The sequence below is a fragment of the Loxodonta africana genome, chromosome X (assembly GCF_030014295.1).
Source record: "Loxodonta africana isolate mLoxAfr1 chromosome X, mLoxAfr1.hap2, whole genome shotgun sequence".
Taxonomy (NCBI): Eukaryota; Metazoa; Chordata; class Mammalia; order Proboscidea; family Elephantidae; genus Loxodonta; species Loxodonta africana.
The window spans coordinates 137,408,440-137,425,893 of record NC_087369.1 but is presented as its reverse complement, the minus strand read 5'-3'; the positions used below and the strand labels follow the sequence as shown (position 1 = coordinate 137,425,893).

Genomic DNA, 17,454 nt, shown 5'->3' with positions numbered 1-17,454 from the left:
CCTCTACACCAACAAAAAGAATATCGAAGAGGAAATCACCAAATCGATACCATTTACAATATCCCCAAGAAGATACAGTACTTAGGAATAAACCTAACCAGAGACGTAAAAGACCTATTCAGAGAAAACTACAAGACACTACTGCAAGAAACCAAAAAAGACCTACATAAGTGGAAAAACATACCTTTTTCATGGATAGGAAGACTTAACATTGTAAAAATGTCTATTCAACCAAAACCGGTCCAGAGATACAATGCAATTCCAGTCCAAATTCCAACATTTTTTAATGAGATGGAGCAACAAATCACTAACTTCATATGGAAAGGTAGAGGGGCCCCAGGTAAAAAAGCATTACTGAAGAAGAAGAACAAAGTGGGAGGCCTCACACTACCTGATTTTAGAACGTATTATACCAACTCAGTAGTCAAAACAGTCTGGTACTGGTACAACCACAGATACATAGACCAATGGAACAGAACTGAGAATTCAGACATAAATCCATCCACACATGAGCAGCTGATGTTTGACAAAGGCCCAAAGTCAGTTAAATGGGGAAAAGACTTTAAGAAATGGTGCTGACATAACTCGATATCCATCTGCAAAAAAATGAAACAAGACCCATACCTCATACCATGCACAAAAACTAACTCAAAATGGATCAAAGGCCTAAATAAAAAATCTAAAATGATAAAGATCATGGAAGAAAAATACGGACAACACTAGGAGCCCTAATACATGGCATAAACAGTATACAAAACATTACTAACAATGCAGAAACACCAGAAGAGAAACCAGATAACTGGGAGCTCCTAAAAATCAAACACCTGTGCTCATCCAAAGACTTCACCAAAAGAGTAAAAAGATTATCTACAGCCCGGGAAAAAGTTTTTAGCTTTGACATTTCTGATCAGCGCCTGATTTTTAAAACTACATGATACTGCAAAAACTCAACTGCAAAAAGACAAATAACCCAATTAAAAAATGGGAAAAGGATATGAACAGGCACTTCACTAAAGAAGACATTCAGGTAGCCACCAGATACATGAGGAAATGCTCACGATCATTAGCCATTAGAGAAATGCAAGTCAAAACTACAATGAGATTCCATCCACTCCAACAAGGCTGGCATTAATCCAAAGAACACAAAATAATAAATGTTGAGAGTTTGTGGAGAGATTAGAACACTTCTACACTGCTGGTGGGAATGTAAAATGGTACAACCACTTTGGAAATCGATTTGGCACTTCCTTAAAAAGCTCGAAATAGAACTACGATATGATGCAGCAATCCCACTCCTTGAAATATATCCTAGAGAAATAAGAGCCTTTACACAAACAGATACATACACACCCATGTTCATTGCAGCACTGTTTACAATAGCAAAAAGATGGAAGCAACCAAGGTGCCCCTCAACAGATGAATGGATAAATAAATTATGGTATATTCACAGGACATTGATAAAGAACAATGATGAATCCATGAAACATTTCATAACATGGAGGGATCTGGAAGGCATTATACTGAGTGAAATTATTCAGTTGCAAAAGACAAATATTGTATAAGACCACTATTATAAGAACTTGAGAAATAGTTTAAACAGAGAAGAAAATATTCTTTGATGGTTTTGAGAGTGGGGAGGGACGGAGAGGGGTATTCACTAATTAGATAGTAGACAAGAACTATTTTAGGTGAAGGGAAGGTCAACAAAAAATACAGGAGGGTCAGCACAACTGGACTAAACCAAAAGCAAAGAAGTTTCCTGAATAAACTGAATGCTTCAAAGGCCAGTGTAGCAGGGGCAGGGTTTTGGGGACCATGGTTTCAGGGGACATCTACATCAATTGGCATGATAAAATCTATTAAGAAAACATACTGCATCCCGCTTTGGAGAGGGGTGTCTGGGATCTTAAACGCTAGGAAGCAGCCATCTAAGATGCATCAATTGGTCTCAACCCACCTGGAGCAAAGGAAAATGAAGAACACCAAAGACCCAAGGTAATTACAAGCCCAAGAGACAGAAAGAGCCACATAAACCAGAGACTACACCGGCTTGAGACCAGAACAACTAGATGGTGCCTGGCTACAACCGATGACTGCCCTAACAGGGAACGCAACAGAGAACCCCTGAGGGAGCAGGAAAGCAGTGGGATGCAGACCTCAAATTCTTGTAAAAAGACCAGACTTAATGGTCTGACTGAGACTAGAAGGACCCTGGAGGTCATGGTCTCCAGACCTTTTAGCTCAAAACAGGAACCATTCCCAAAGCCAACACTTCAGACAGGGATTGGACTGGACTATAGGATAGAAAATGATACCGGACTATAGGATAGAAAATGAGTGAGCCTCTCGGATCAACTAGACACATGAGACTATGTGGACAGCTTCTTTCTGGAGGGGAGTTGAGAAGGCAGAGGGGTCAGAAGCTGGCTGAATGGACACGAAAATAGAGGATGGAAAGAAGGAGTGTGCTGTCTCATTGCGGGGAGCAACTAGGAGTATATAGCAAGGTGTATATAAATTTTTGTGTGAGAGACTGACTTGATTTGTAAACTTTCACTTAAAGCACAATAAAAAAAATTTTTTTAAAGGGTACCAAAGATGTACATAAAAATTTAGCTACAAGGATGTCGATCACAGCAGTGTTTATTAAAGTGAAAAATTAGAATATTAATCTAATAATCAGATGTTTATTTTTTAAAAAGGAAATCAGGTCACCTCTATAAAATAGAATATGCTATTTGATAGAAGAATATTAACAAAGACATATTCTGCCAGTGAACTGAGTGAAGCACACAGGTACAGAGGCATATTTTTACTTTTTTCACAGATGGTAGAGAAAATGCCATTTTAAATTTGTTATCCACAGATATTTCAACCTGTTGAGACATCAAGAAATACTGGAGTAGACTTTTTAGGTTATGGAAATTGTGCCTTCAGTGGTCCTTTTTGTTATATGAAGGTAGAGTAATTAGGAACCTATTAGGAAGAAATACTTGGTGACCTACTTTCAAAAATCAACCAGTGAAAACCCTGTGGATTACAACGGTCCTGTCCCCAGCCAATATGGCGATGGCACAGGACCAGGCAGCGTTTCGTTCCATTGTGCGTAAGGTCGATATGAATCAGGCTGACTCAACGGCAGCTAACAACAACAACAGGGACCTATTGTTCTGAAAGAAGGTAATAATTGGACATTTGGGGGGGTTGACAAAGATCTGGTAGGTCCAGCTTATCAGGCAGATGGACCCATGCCAACTCTATCCAATATGCATTGGTATATTCAGCTTGAGGGTTGTTGGCAAGATGCAGTTGGCAAAAGAGCCTTCTGAGAGGAAGGGCATCAACAACTATATCCTTTTTCTAAGAAGTTCAAAGTTATTACAATATATCATGCACTGAGATAGCCCCTACTGATGTCATCAGTTAAGAAGTAACACCAGCCCCGCTACCCACCCCCTCCCCCAAGAAGGGATACTTATTTTTATTGAAGAGAAGTTTGAACTGTGACTCCAGCTACACAGGAGAGCTTCATGTAAGGAAAGATAGAACTGGTTCTTGGTATCACATGTGGCTCTTGCTGGATCTCTGGTGATCTCTCCTGGCTCCGTGGATGTGCCAAAACAAAGAAATATGTGTTTGATCCCAGCCAGGTCAACTGTGGCATGCATCGGATATAGATGAGCCTAACACTAAGGGAATAGTCTCCCTTTTTCCTTCTCTTACACCCTTATCAGGTGGCTTGTGCAGAGATCACCTTAAAACTACTAAAAATGGACAGGAACCCCTGGAGGCACAGTGGTTACGAGTGCAGGCTGCTAACCAAAAGGTTGGCAGTTGGAATCCACTGGCCGCTCTTTGGAAACCCTATGGGGCAGTTCTACTCTGTCCTATAGGGTTGCTATGAGTCAGAATTGACTTGATGGCAATGTGTTTTTTTTAAAGCGGACAGGAGTCTTCACCATACTACTGAATAATCTGCTTCATGTGGACAATTGCTAAATAATGTAGTCACAGCAGCTGCATGGAATGGGCCAGTGGACTGATCAGATTTTCCAGTATTTTCCCCCACTGGACAATTGTAAGCAGGTGTGATCTCTCAGAGTGCTTAAAGCCCTGAGGATGTTGGACTTACGTAGGTAATTAGGATTCAATAAGGGAAGAAAGAAAATTTTCTGGTAAACCAGATGAGAGTTTGGGGTCAAAATCTTTTAAATATTAAAAGAAACGTACCACAGGGTGATGAAGAAGGACATATGCAATAAATAATAGGTAAAAAGAAATTGAAATATGGATAAAGATATAGACACATATATATACATATATACACATATATAGTAATCTTACCCCAAGCTGTTAACAGTGATTATCTCTGTGGCTAAATTTGTATGTATATTTTTCAATTTTTCAACAATGAGCAAGTATTGATGCTGCAATGAAAAATGCTTACCAATTGTTTCTAATTTTAAAAAGAATTCTCAGGATTTTCTTGCTGAGAATGTTAACTGCTTCGTAGGTATGTGTGTGTAAGTGAGCATCAGTGCCTAAAAGGCCTGTGAACTCAGCTCTGGGCTACTGGTGTTTCGCAGAGGAAGTGGTTAGTTTTAGTGAAAACATATGAATCTCTGTTCTTTTGTGTGAATTAACACCGCTGATAGAAATTAACAAAATAACCTAGAGTTCCATGTCCCTTATTATCTCAAACTTTCCTTGCTTCTGTCACCTCATGTGTTAATTCACCTTATCAAGGCCAGAACTTCTTACTTTTGATATGTGAGGCCACCAGACACTTTTTCACTCTCAGATCCTTGTGAAAAAAGGAAGGAAAGTCAACACAGAATCTGCTCACCCTCATATTGTCCTCTCGTTTTGACGCAGCCCTAGAAAGACTAGGAAAGAAAAGAACTTTTCCAAAACCTTTCGTTTAATAAATCTAATTTAGGGATATAAAATGCAGAAACAACTAACACTTGCTTTTCCAGAATAAAAATACACATTCCTTCTGCAAGTTGCAAGAGGTGAATTTCTCTGGTAACTACATAATCTCATTTCGCATCTTTAAGGTCTAGATCAACATTGTTTGTTCTTGAAAAGGAATGTCTGCAGTGCCTGTCTTGCCTTGTGTGTAGGGTGAGAAAGCAGCATTGGGGAGTAGTTACTTCATATAGCTCTGTACAGCATGGAGCAAAAGAAAAAGGCAGTGGAGAACAAAACAGCCTCAACCATCTGTTTCCTCTCTCTTTCTTTGTTGTTTTTTTGTGGGAGCTGTGTGTGTGTGTGTGTGTGTGAAAATATACACAGAAAAACATGCACCAATTCAACAATTTCTACTTGTCCAATTCAGTGACGCTGATTACATTCTTCAGGTTGTGCAACCATTCTCACTATCCTTTCCAATTTATTCCACCACCATTAACAGAAACTTACTGCCCCTAGGCTTCTCATCTAGCCTTTCCAGTTGTTATTATCAATTTGATCCCATATAGACAATTCTTTAAAACAGCACAGTGCTCAAGGCAGACATTCTTTACTAGTTAAGCTAAACTATTGTTTGGTTTAAAGATTATGTTCTGTGCTTTTATACAGGTGTAAACATACTACCTGCCCAGAGGCTTGGGTATTGCTGAGGCTAGGGATTTGCAGGGGATGAGGGTTAGGAGGAAGTTTAAAGGACTGTGTAAGACTCTCTGAAATATCTGCTTCATGGGCCTAGGGCTCATATTTAAGCATGCAGCTTAACAGTACAGCTATAAGGACTATCCAGGTCATCTATCAGAGCCAAATTTAAGAATTATTAGAGACTTTTCTGTGCCTCAGAGCCCCGGTGGCACAGTGGTTAAGCGCTTGGCGACTAACAGAAAGGTCGGCAGTTCGAACTCACAAGCCACTATGAAGGAAAAAGATGTGGCAGTCTGCTTCCATAATGATTACAACCTTGGAAACCCTGTGGGCAGTTCTACTTTTCCCTACAGAGTCACGATGAGTCGAAATCGACTCGAACGACAATGGGTTTTTGGGTTTGCTCTGTGCCTTATTTTCCTTATTCGTAAAATGCAAATATTAGAGTCGTTGTGAGAATAAAATGGGATGATGCATGTAAAAATACATAGAATAGTGCCTAAAACATAATACTCATTTTTTTTGACTACTATATTATTACTACCACCTGTCATTTTGTCATACTGTCACAGCTTGTATGTTGCTGTGATGCTGGAAGCTATGCCACCAGTATATGAAATACCAGCAGGATCACCCATGGTGGGCAGGTTCCAAACTAAAAAAGACTAGGAAGAAAGGTGTGGCTATCTACTTTGAAAATTAGCTGATGAAAACTCCATGGCTTACAACAGAATATTTTCCAATACAGTGCTGGAAGATGAGCCCTCTAGGTTGGAAGGCACGCAAGATATACAGTGGCCGCAACAATGGACTCCAGCATCCCAAAGATTATGAAGATGGTGCAGGACTGGGCAACATTTTGTTCTGTTGTACATGGGGGTCACCATGAGTCAGAGCCGACTCGACAGCAACTAATGACTCAAAAATTATTATGAAGTGGCTCCTGAATATTGTGTAGGTGAGGTGAACGAAAGAGGAAAATAAAGGGGATTGAGCACAGGATCCAAGGGAAGAATAGCAAAGAGTTTAAAGGCTGGTAAGGGTCAGATCTCCTAAGACCTTGTAGACCATGATAAGAAATGTCAACTTTCCTTCCACAGGCAATGAAAAATTATGACTAAAGAACCAAAGGGGTGAGACTAATTAGAAGAGTATGGCAACAGGCAAGGTGAGGAATGACGGGTGATGGGGGTCGAAGCTAAGGAACATCAGTGAGGATTGTAAAGAGGATACAAGGAAAGTAAGAGTCTCAAGTCTACACTGGTAGGCAGTAAAAATAAAAAAATAAGCACAGGTGATCATCCAATTAAAGATTTTATTTACATGAAACATTTCACAAAATTACTTAAAACAGGAATTCATAATTGGTTATATATTTAGCTACTTGTTTTTATTGAAAATACTATGCTAACATGGAATTAGAACTTTCCCAGGGAGTAGTGCGGGAGGATTCTCCAATCTATAGCCCTGGAACGTGGCGGAGATGCTGAGCCTCTGAACCTTCAGTTCTACCTCAGGGGTCAGCACTGGTCTAGGAAGGTTCTAGGTAACCTGGTCTAACATGGAGCGGGTGCAGAATGAAATCTTTGACATCTAAAATTAGGGTTCCTGCTCTAAGTAAACAGCAGGCAATTCAGTTAGTTGCAGATAATCCTCTGCCTTAGGAGTTCCAATATTGCTAAGAAAGACATCTACGGACCAGCAGCTGCTTTAAAACAGTTCCACAGAATCCTACAGGCTTTGAAACTAACATTATCCATAGGTATAGGTTAAGACTACCCCATGGCTTGTATTTTCAAAGTCATATTGCACTGCCTTGGTAGGCAGGTGACCCACTTGACACCAAACTTGTCATTTGCTGGGTCTCGGCAGCCCTTCTGAATATCAAAATTCCATTCTGGCATAACCTTTTTCCATACTAGTTAATGGTTTGTTTGTTTTTTACAAATTAAAGAGCTAAAGAAACCACCAGATATATCAAAGCACCACATTCAAAAGGTCAAAGATGTAAAAAGTGATCTTTACATTTAATAGCAATAAAAAAAAAATACACAGGGTTTATTTATTATTTTCAAAAAAAATTATCAGAGAAAATAGGAATCTTCAAACAATAGTTTAAATGGATAAAACCTTCTTTAAAAGTATTTATTCAGAGTTTAATAAACACTTAAATATCTCTTAATTGGAATTGTGTAGACTCTACATTTTTATTCAGCTAAAAGTGTAAGATTAAATGTGACTTAATCTACGTTCCTAGCCCTACTCAATATGTAGTTATACCTTAAATATAAACTATGATTAAGTGAAATGTAAAAGGAATATAATTAATAAATTTTTAAAAATTTAGAAGGCATATGCCCAGAGACTGGATAATCCAGTATGAATCCATTGTAATATACTTAACTTAGAAGTGCTCATTTCTCTTAGCAGAATTTCCTGTAAATAATGCAATGAGTTAAAAGGCTGGCCCTGGTTCAAGAGGAAATCCAGATGAATATGGATATTATAACCCACTAAGAAAGCACAGGATGTGTCAGGGAGAAATCTGAAACTCCATGTGATCATTTTCAATTTATTATTAATTATAACTTGAGATAAATCCCCAGCTACTCCTAGGTTATGGATATGGCTCATCATTGACAGTCTTGTACCCACATACCAGAAAAAAAAATGGGCAATTCCTGAAAGTCACTGGAGGAAAAATCGTATAGTTACATTTGGCTTCCTGCTCTAGAAGAGTGAGAAAAGATTAGGAAAAAAAAAATTATTTGACTAGAACCATTAAAAGTTAATAAAAAGATAATTCAGGTGGATGTCAAACCAAATAGCCATGTTGATAACATACATTCCACTCTTATGTTTAAGATACAAAGGTCTCCATTTCTCTAATGGAACTGCTTTTTCGGCAAGACACACTTTCTCTCTTGCCTTGGAGCCAAGTAATTGGAACCCTAAACACACGGCGGAGCTTCTGTTGGAACCGGTTTCCAACAAAACAATACAGGAAGGGATTAATGCAGCTGTTGGTGAATCCCAGGAGGAGGGCAAAAGGAAGTGCCAGGTCAATGACTGCTATAACTTCACAGCTATTAATGACACCCATCCAGACCAGAGCATCCAGGAAAGTCAGAACATGGAAGGGAAGCCAACAAATGATGAACGCCAGAACAACAGCAGCTGCCATCTTCAGGACTTGGTCACGGGTTATTCTATTCTTCCCGTAGTTATTGGTCTTCAATAAGTGTTTTCTGATTCCGAAATAGCATGTGGCTATGAATATTAAAGGGATAATGAAACCAAGTATATTTTTCATTAAAGCAATTCCTGCCGACCACTGAGCGTATTTCTCAGGTGGGAAAGCCATAATGCAAGCATTCACTCCCAAGTATTCAATGGTTCTGACATCCCGGAAATAAAAGGTTGGCAATGAGGACAGACAAGCCATACACCAGACAAGGGGAACTATGTAAGATGCTTGCCAGGGATTTCTTCTTTGAGACAGAAAGGGGTAGATGACCGATTGGTACCTATCAACACTCATACAGGTGATAAAAAAAATACTTGCAAACATGTTCAGGGTCAAAAATGAACCAGAAACTTTACACATCACAGGTCCAAAGAGCCAGTCATATCTGTAAGAATAATAGGTTGCCCAGAGAGGGAGAGTAGCCAAAAGGAGCAAGTCAGCCACAGCCAGGTTGAAGATGTAAATGCTGGAAACCTTTTTAGGACCCTTTTGACAACAAAACAGCGTAACCACAACTATATTGACAAGAAATCCAATCACAAAGATAATGTAGTAGAGAATAGGAACTGCCTCTAAATGCTTATCTGATTGTTTATGTGAGCAATTAAAGGCAGACGCGTTGTTTCCAGAGTTGCTCACAAGTCCGAAGTGAAGACTGCTGGTCATGTTTTCGGTGATGGTGGTGAGAGTGTAATTGCCCTTCATACTGAATTGTCAGCAGCCCTAATCCTTACGGCTTCTGTGAGAAAAAGAAAATGGGACCCTTAGAACACATACAGAGCCTAGGACATCATTGAGTCATGAACATTTTGATACTTTGTTGAAAGCAAAAAAAAAAAAAAAGTGGGCAATTACAGAAAACAGCGTGAAACAGAGCTATGCCTTGTGAAATAAGAATGGATGTTGCCTCTGGAAGAAGAAAAGACAATTTTCTCAATGGTAGTAAAATATAAGATGTTTTAGACTCAGAGACTGAAAATTCTGAGTAAAACTACCCTTTGCCCATCTGTTCTACCATACTTTCCATAGGTTTAAAGAAAATATTTCAAAAGGTTATTCGGGATAGGAAATGTGTCAAACAAATAAGAGGCTCAGAAATAAGAAATGTTAAAATTTCAAAAACGCTTGAGTACATATCGCAGTCTGTACACTTTCTAAAAACCGCACTGCTTCCTGCTATTGTATAGTTATGCCAGTAACTAATTATATAGAAATAATTACGGCTATGGAAAAATATAAGTCACACAGCTACGGAAAACATAAGTGACGGCACAAAAGACTGAATGGGAATATGCAAAAATGAATGTATTGAGGCGGGGAATCAAGGTGGAGAGGAAGTTATGGAATATGTGTGTATTTCTGTCTGGATTTTAATAAAGAATATTAGTTTTAGATCTATATATTTAAGCTTAGTCTATTGAATGGAAAAATAATCCACTTTCAATTCAAGTAGTGAAAAACAGCAACAATACAAAACAACCAAATCTGTTTTAGGGTCAAGTAGAAATAGTTTTGATTGCTCAATGAAATAAAAATTCAACATCAATGTTTAATCATGTTACAGCTTTATCATTTTCTCCTTGCTATCTTTTCGGTTTAACAAAACTCTGTAGTCACATTGCTGTCAAATGTTATAATCAATCTTCGGGTACTTGTGATATGGGTTTTTGTTTTTGTTTTTTACTAGCAGCATTATTTTAAAACAATGAAAAGAAAATTAACTGAAAGTAAACACATTAAGGGAAAGTCTATTACTTTTAGATAGTTTCAAAATACATATAAACTCCCCCAATTAAAAGTGCAATCGCCAAAACAAATCACCTAATAAACAGTACAAATATCATTTTTATCTGCAGTTCATTCTTTCATAATCTCCTTGACTTAGCAATTGGCATGAAGGAATCTAAAATAAATAACATTTGAAGACTTACTGGTTGTTGGAATTTAAAACTTAGTTATCAGAAATCAGCTTGCCTTCTCCCTCAACGAACCCCTGGAAGAGAAATAGCAGTTAAATCATTCAGGCTTTTTGCAAAATACTGCATTAAAACACAGGAAAAAGGGAAAGTTCATCCATAAAAATATTTTCATTTAATGTATGTTCTACTCTCCCCACTAGAGTACAGCATGTATAAATGGTTCAGACTTACCTTAAGAATTCAGCCCGAAGAATGCTTTTAATTCTGTGCTTATTCGTTCCCTTAGCCTCTGGGCCGTAATAGCACAAGATCTCTGGTTTCCTTCTTATATGTTCAGTCTGTCCACTGGGAGCCTTCAACCTACATAATTCTAGGACTGACTTATGAACACTTGCCAGCTTTCCAGAGGGGTTTTTTTTTTTTTTGGCTGCAAAGCATTAATCTGAAATTCTCACTGTCGCCAATCATAACAGCTCATTCAAATAAATCTCAAAAAAATAAAGCTCATTTTGAAGTCAGTGGCTTGCCTTTAAAAGAAGAATATAATTATTTGCAGAATTTTCTCTTTCTTTCTCTCTGATATTGGCATTATAAAATGGGTTAAGGAATGGAGACTCGGGAATTTATTCTAGTAGCAGGGTCTTTGTGCACCAACTTCTTTAGCAAACTTCATTGAGTTTTGAAAGTTTTAGCCTTGTTTATGAAAGAATGACAGCAACTTTACTTGAATTCTACAACTTCTAAAAATTCTCCCTTGCTTTAAGCAGCTTTTGTTGGCTTGATACTCGAGGGCTGGTGATAGGAGGGAAATAATATTTGCATGTTGGAAAAGAGATATTAATATTTAGTGCCTCCTTCCATATGTCTCTGTCATATTTGTAGTTTAAATACCAAGTACATAACATGAAGTAGGATTAGGCAGCTACTACAGCCCCAGTCACGGAGCCCTAGTGGTGCAGTGGGGTTAAAAGCTTGGCTGCTAACCAAAAGGTTCAGCAGTTCGAATCCACCAGCTGCTCCTTGGAAACCCTATGGGGCAGTTCTACTCTGTCCTGTAGGGTTGCTGTGAGTCAAATCGACAACGCAACAGGTTTTGGCTTACAGTGTTGGTCATTATTTTTTGGTTTTGTTATCGGTGGTGGTTTTTTTGGTTGAGGCGGGGACAATCAACATTACACAACCAGTCCCAGAGAAGCAAGAGTCACAAAAGGAAGAAAGATAGGAACAGGTGATGGTAGCAATAATATTAGTTAACACTCAGTAAATGCTCTGTGCCAAACACTGTGCTTCACATTCAATGGTCAAATAGAGGGGCAATAAACCATAATGGGCAGCACATGGTCTCTGGAATCTAACTACATGGCTTCATAAGCCCAGTTCTACTACTTACTAATAATTTTGTGATGTTGGCCAAGTTACCTTACCTATCCTTGTCTCAGTTTTCTCATCTAAAAAAAAAAAAACAGGGATGATGTTAATTACCTACAACATGGAGTTATGAAAATTAAATGAGCTAATAGATTTAAAGTGCTTAAAACCATGCCTGGAACCTGATAAGTGCTACATAAGCAAATTAATATTGTACCCATTTTACAGATTAGGAAGCTAAGGCTCCAAGAGTTTAAATACATTTTCTGAAGACACAGAGTGGGAATTTAGATTTAAAATGAGGCAATCTAATGTTAAAGCCCACACTCTGAACCTCTATATAGTACTGGAGGACGCAGCAGGCGATCGTTGATCTTCTTACCCTTCGGTCTAGGAAAAAGAAAACATACGACATGTACAGAAAGTCACTGATGACCATTCGTAAGCATTTACAAGCGCACTAAAGAATATGAAAAAGAGTTTGATGGGTTGTTAAGTTGGGGGAAATATTTTTCTTAATTTTATTCCCCAAGTTGAGACCACAGGAAGGAGAAACGTGTGACTAGATCATTCACCAAAGTTTGTACAGAAAATCAGAGAACCGAGGGAGCTTCTATAGGCAAACAGATTCCAATTATTTCTAATGGATCATATTTTTCAGATAAACAGTAAGGGTGCACCTATCCATGCAGCAGGCTGCACAGGAGGACAGGCTGGGAGGAAGCCGCCTGGGACATCAGCAACTAGATCCTCAGCAGGAGAGCAATGAAGGAAAAGCAAGGGTGGGTGGCACAGGACAAAATTACAAATGACAAGAGACAAAGCAGATGGCTTTTGACATTTATCTTTCTCCATTAGGACTGAACTCAATCCTGTGGCACACAGACTGATAGGGCCAGGAGGAACGGATCGCCATTGCCCGAAAAATACAATAGCACCCAAAAGTTTACACGACATTATATTAGTGTTTCTTTTGATAGACTGAGTTTGAGCATTGAGAAAATGCTACAAGTATGTACTGTTTTACTAAATCTCCAAAGATTTGTTCCCTCTGATCTGGGCAGATTCAGGTTGAAACTCTGTCTAAATGATGGAAAACTGATGTGTGGGAAACAAATAAGCAGGCTCATATGGTTATAGGCAGGAGAAGTGAAATGGGGGCTGGTTTTACTCTTTGTTTAAGCCTGGTTTCTCCTTCCATTTCAAGTGTTTGTTTTTGCCACATAAAGGGGAATTTTCCAGGCCAGAGTCTTCTAAACGGTCACGATAGGTCAGATTCCCACCCTGCTCTATTTCTAGCCCCCTCTCATGCCCCTTTGCAAAGAAACAGCCAGGAGGTGAGCTATAAACTTTCAAGAATAAACTGCAGGCTCGCCTCCGGAAGACCTAGCCTTGAACACCCGCAAAGGAGCAGGGGACCTTGTCTAGAGCTTTCGTCCTTCATTTCAGTAAGTTCTGACGTAAATAAAGTTTAAAGAGTCACACATTTCCCAGAAGATTAAAAGAACATTTAGTCTCTTCCTTCATAATTTTAAGAGTAAAAATTTTCACAAGTCAAAAGAAGAATTTTGTAACTGCAGGGAATGAAGAAAAAGGGAAATAATGAGAGAATAACAATAATATTGACACCACTTGAAGCAAGAAATACAGTATATTATTGATTCAGCAAAGAACTCCCAGTTAAGCCAATAATGTAAATACACTTTAGAGTCAAATAAATTTCAGCCATGGGAAGTAGTACAACAAAAAAAAATTCACTCTCCTGGGGGTGGGGGGCAATTTTTCAGCTGGAAGATTGACTTTAAAAGCCTCGGGTCATTTGAATAAATTATGCAGCTTTTCAGGACAAGTGCACCAGGAGTAGAAGAATTAAAAAAAGGGTGAATTGCATTAAATTATTTCTTAGAGTGAATAACTATTCCTTATTGTGACATTACTTAAAAGTAAAGTTCAAAGGACCAAGACAAAAAAGATGCTCCTGAGAGGAATTTCTCCCCTGCTCAAAGGATACCAAAACCAAAAACCAAACCCATTGCCCACAAGTTTATCCCAACTCATGGCAACCTCATGTGTTACAGAGTAGAACTACTCCACAGAGTTCTCTTAGATGTAATCTTTACAGAAGCAGATTGCCAGGCCTTTCTTCCACATTACCTCCAGATGTTTGAACAACCTTTAGGTTAGTTGTCAAGTGAAAACCATTTGCAACACCCTGGGACCTTGTTATGGTACTGTAGGAAGTAAGAAAAGAGAAACATTGCATTTATGGAAAAGATTTGTCTTCAGAATCGGGCAGACCTAGGTTTAAAACCTCGTCTGCCGCTTACTGGCTATATTTATATTTCACTTCTCTGTAACTCAGTTTCCTCAACTGTAAAGTGGTGATAACTGTAGACTCTTTTGTGCAGGGTTGTTGTGAAGATTAAATGAGTTAATACATGTAAAACGCCAACTACAGTATCTGGTCCATAAAAAACAAAAACCCAAACCCATTGCCATCAAGTCGATTCTGCATCATAGTGACCCCATATGTTACAGAGTAGAATTGCTCCACAGGGTATTCTTAGATGTAATCTTTACAGAAGCAGATGACCAGGCCTTTCTTCCATGGTGCTGCTGGGTGGGTTTGAGCTGCTAACTTTTAAGTTAGTAGTGGAGTGTAAACAACTTGTGTCACCTGGGGACCTGTAGAAGGATACAGTGTTCAGAAAATACCTTAATTACCCCTCTCACCTACCTCACCACCCCCCCGCCACACACACACACACACACACACACACACACGACAAAGCTTTGAAGGGGAAAAGAGATCACAAATGCAAAAGGCAAAATCTGTATATACATGCCCTGGTTAAACAGGTAAGAATTAGAGGTGGAGATTATAGAATGATCAAATACCCATGAGGCTTTCTTGTTAGTCTAAGTTTTTCAGAATAATGTTTGTTTTTGCCACATAAAGGGGAATTTTCCAGGCCAGAGTCTTCAAAATGGTCACGATAGGTCAGATTCCCACCCTGCTCTATTTTAGCCCCCTCTCATGCCCCTTTGCAAAGAAACAGCCAGGAGGTGGGCCCCCTCATACAGCTAACTCTTTGATTCCCCGTCCAGAACCAAAAGCATGCCCACTTCTCCCAATCTCAATACACATACACACACACGCGCGCACACACACACCCATAAACCCACATACATTTGAATTCACCTACCTATAGAGAAGCCCTACTTTTAATTGCCACTAGACTTCTCCAAACCTGGGGTTCCCTGAAAGGAGGGCAGTGAAGAAGATTGTCCATTATTGATTAGTCTTCGTTGATTTTTTTTCTGTGCTCCTCTTTAGACTCCAATATAACGAGGAGTGTCAGGGTGAGCGCAAGTAGGCAACACTAAAAAAATAAATAATGTCCTCTGTTCAGAGATAACCATCAGATTGACCTTTTCCCCTAAAAATACAGTAAAATGATCAATTTGACTGATTATTTGGACCGAATTAACTGTCTGCTTAGGCATCACACAGTTAACAAGGTGGAATCCAAGAACATAAAGCGAAGGGTGAGTTCCAACTCCTTTTTGCCCCAATGGCGACTGTTGGCCTCAGCATCTTGTTCAGGCCAGGACCTTACAGAAGGCAACTTAAATCTACCAAATAGCCTCTCGAATGCTATGTAACACAACTGGTAGTAAAGTAAAAAAGTGTAAGCTGTACATATTTTTCCTTCACACTCAAAACAGCAGGTAACTGCTTTGACATTTTTCTCCACTGACCTGACTCAATCAATTAACTTGATAAAATTATCCAAAACGCCAGTGGATTAAATTGGCCAAACCAGTTGTCTTGGCAATATTTTAACACCACTGTTAGGTAACAGAGATGTTTGGGGGGAGATCTTGTCAGGTTGGATGTACATAAGGCAGTGAATCAATACCTTAGGCTTGAGGTCCAGAAACTGGACTTTCTCAGGATACCCAGTCTGTTAGCGATGGACTCATGCCAACCAAATTCTCACAAAACAGATGTAACACTACAAATGCTAATGTATTATTTTACGAAGGGGCTATACTGCTTTCCAATGACCATAAAGCTTGTGTTCCTCATCTGAAGCACCCACCCCATCTTCTTCCAAGTATCAAGAAACAGGAAATCAGGCTGTTAATCACAAGATCGTTTGGTGACAGTGCAATCATAACCAGGGAAGCTGGTAACATCGGATCTGGGAAAGTTCATAGCAGAGATTATCATTCTAGAGAAGCCAGATGGGTGAGTCGCCCGAGACGTTCTCTCAAACAGTTTTGCCTTTCTGAACTGTGTTTTTCTGGTAACTACTGCATTCGGCTAGTGCATTCTTTCTTTAGATATTACCATTACTGATGAATCTATAGTCTAGGCCAGGCTCCAGGCAGCCTGAAAGTCATTCTAGCTCTGCTTTGATTTGGTCAGCCAAAATCTCAGAGTTGGGGATTGGCGGGAGCAACACCTCACCATTTGTGTCTGTAATAGAGGGTAGAGAGCAAAATAGACTTTTCTTTGAAACTAGCTATCACTTCAGAGAAAATTAATAGAACAAATGATCACTGGCTTTGGGTGAAAGAATCATTTGCTCCAACTTCTCCCTCAAGTGCCAAAAAGGAAAGAAAAACACTAACGAGTTATACAGCTTTGAACATACTTTGCTTTTGAAGTGCTAAGCGGATTTGAAATTAGTAGATGGAGCAAGATGAGAGGAAGTTGGGGGATGTCTGGAGGGTTCTGGGGTTTTTACCTAAAGGAAATGAGAAAAAGAGGCTTATCATTGGGAATCCTGAGACAATTAGGGCATTTAGATGTTTATTTTACAGCTCAGGGTTTTCAATAAGGATTTGTAAAATTTATAACAGAGCACAGAATTTTTATTGTAAATAATTAGTAATGCACCCCCGGAGAAAATTGCTCATGTTCTGACAACTAGAAATTGATAGCATTCCTTCTAGTTATGTTATTACGTGTTATTTCAGCATTAACACTCCTGTTTTATAATGGTCCTATTTTATATTGATCAAACAATTCAATTATTCTCCTTTTATATTTTTTAAACTGAGATATAATTCATGTACCACAGAGTTCATCCTTTTAAAATGTAGAATTTAGTGGTTATTAGTATATTTACAGTGTTATGGAATCATCATCAGTATATAATCCCAGAATCTTTTCATCACCCCTAAAGACACCTCATACTCATTAGCAGTCACTCCCCCTTTTACTGGAAGCTTCAAAATGGGTTGTAGCCTAAAAAACCCAAAGGGCATCATCTAGAGAAAAAAATAATAAAT

The 17,454-nt window shown here is 38.8% G+C and overlaps 1 protein-coding gene across 1 annotated transcript; it reads right to left on the bottom strand.

The window, feature by feature from the left end:
- Nucleotides 1–8,328: 8,328 nt before the first annotated feature.
- On the bottom strand, nt 8,329–9,628 carry AGTR2 (angiotensin II receptor type 2). The gene has a single exon (XM_003414791.4). The coding sequence runs from the start codon at nt 9,566–9,568 to the stop codon at nt 8,477–8,479; it is 1,092 nt and encodes a 363-aa protein (XP_003414839.1). The 5' UTR covers nt 9,569–9,628; the 3' UTR covers nt 8,329–8,476.
- Between the last annotated feature and the right edge of the window lie 7,826 nt (nt 9,629–17,454).

What these genes read in the sequence shown, in the direction of transcription:
- AGTR2 (XM_003414791.4), bottom strand. Translation starts at nt 9,568, where the DNA reads ATGAAGGGCAATTACACTCTCACCACCATCACCGAAAACATGACCAGC.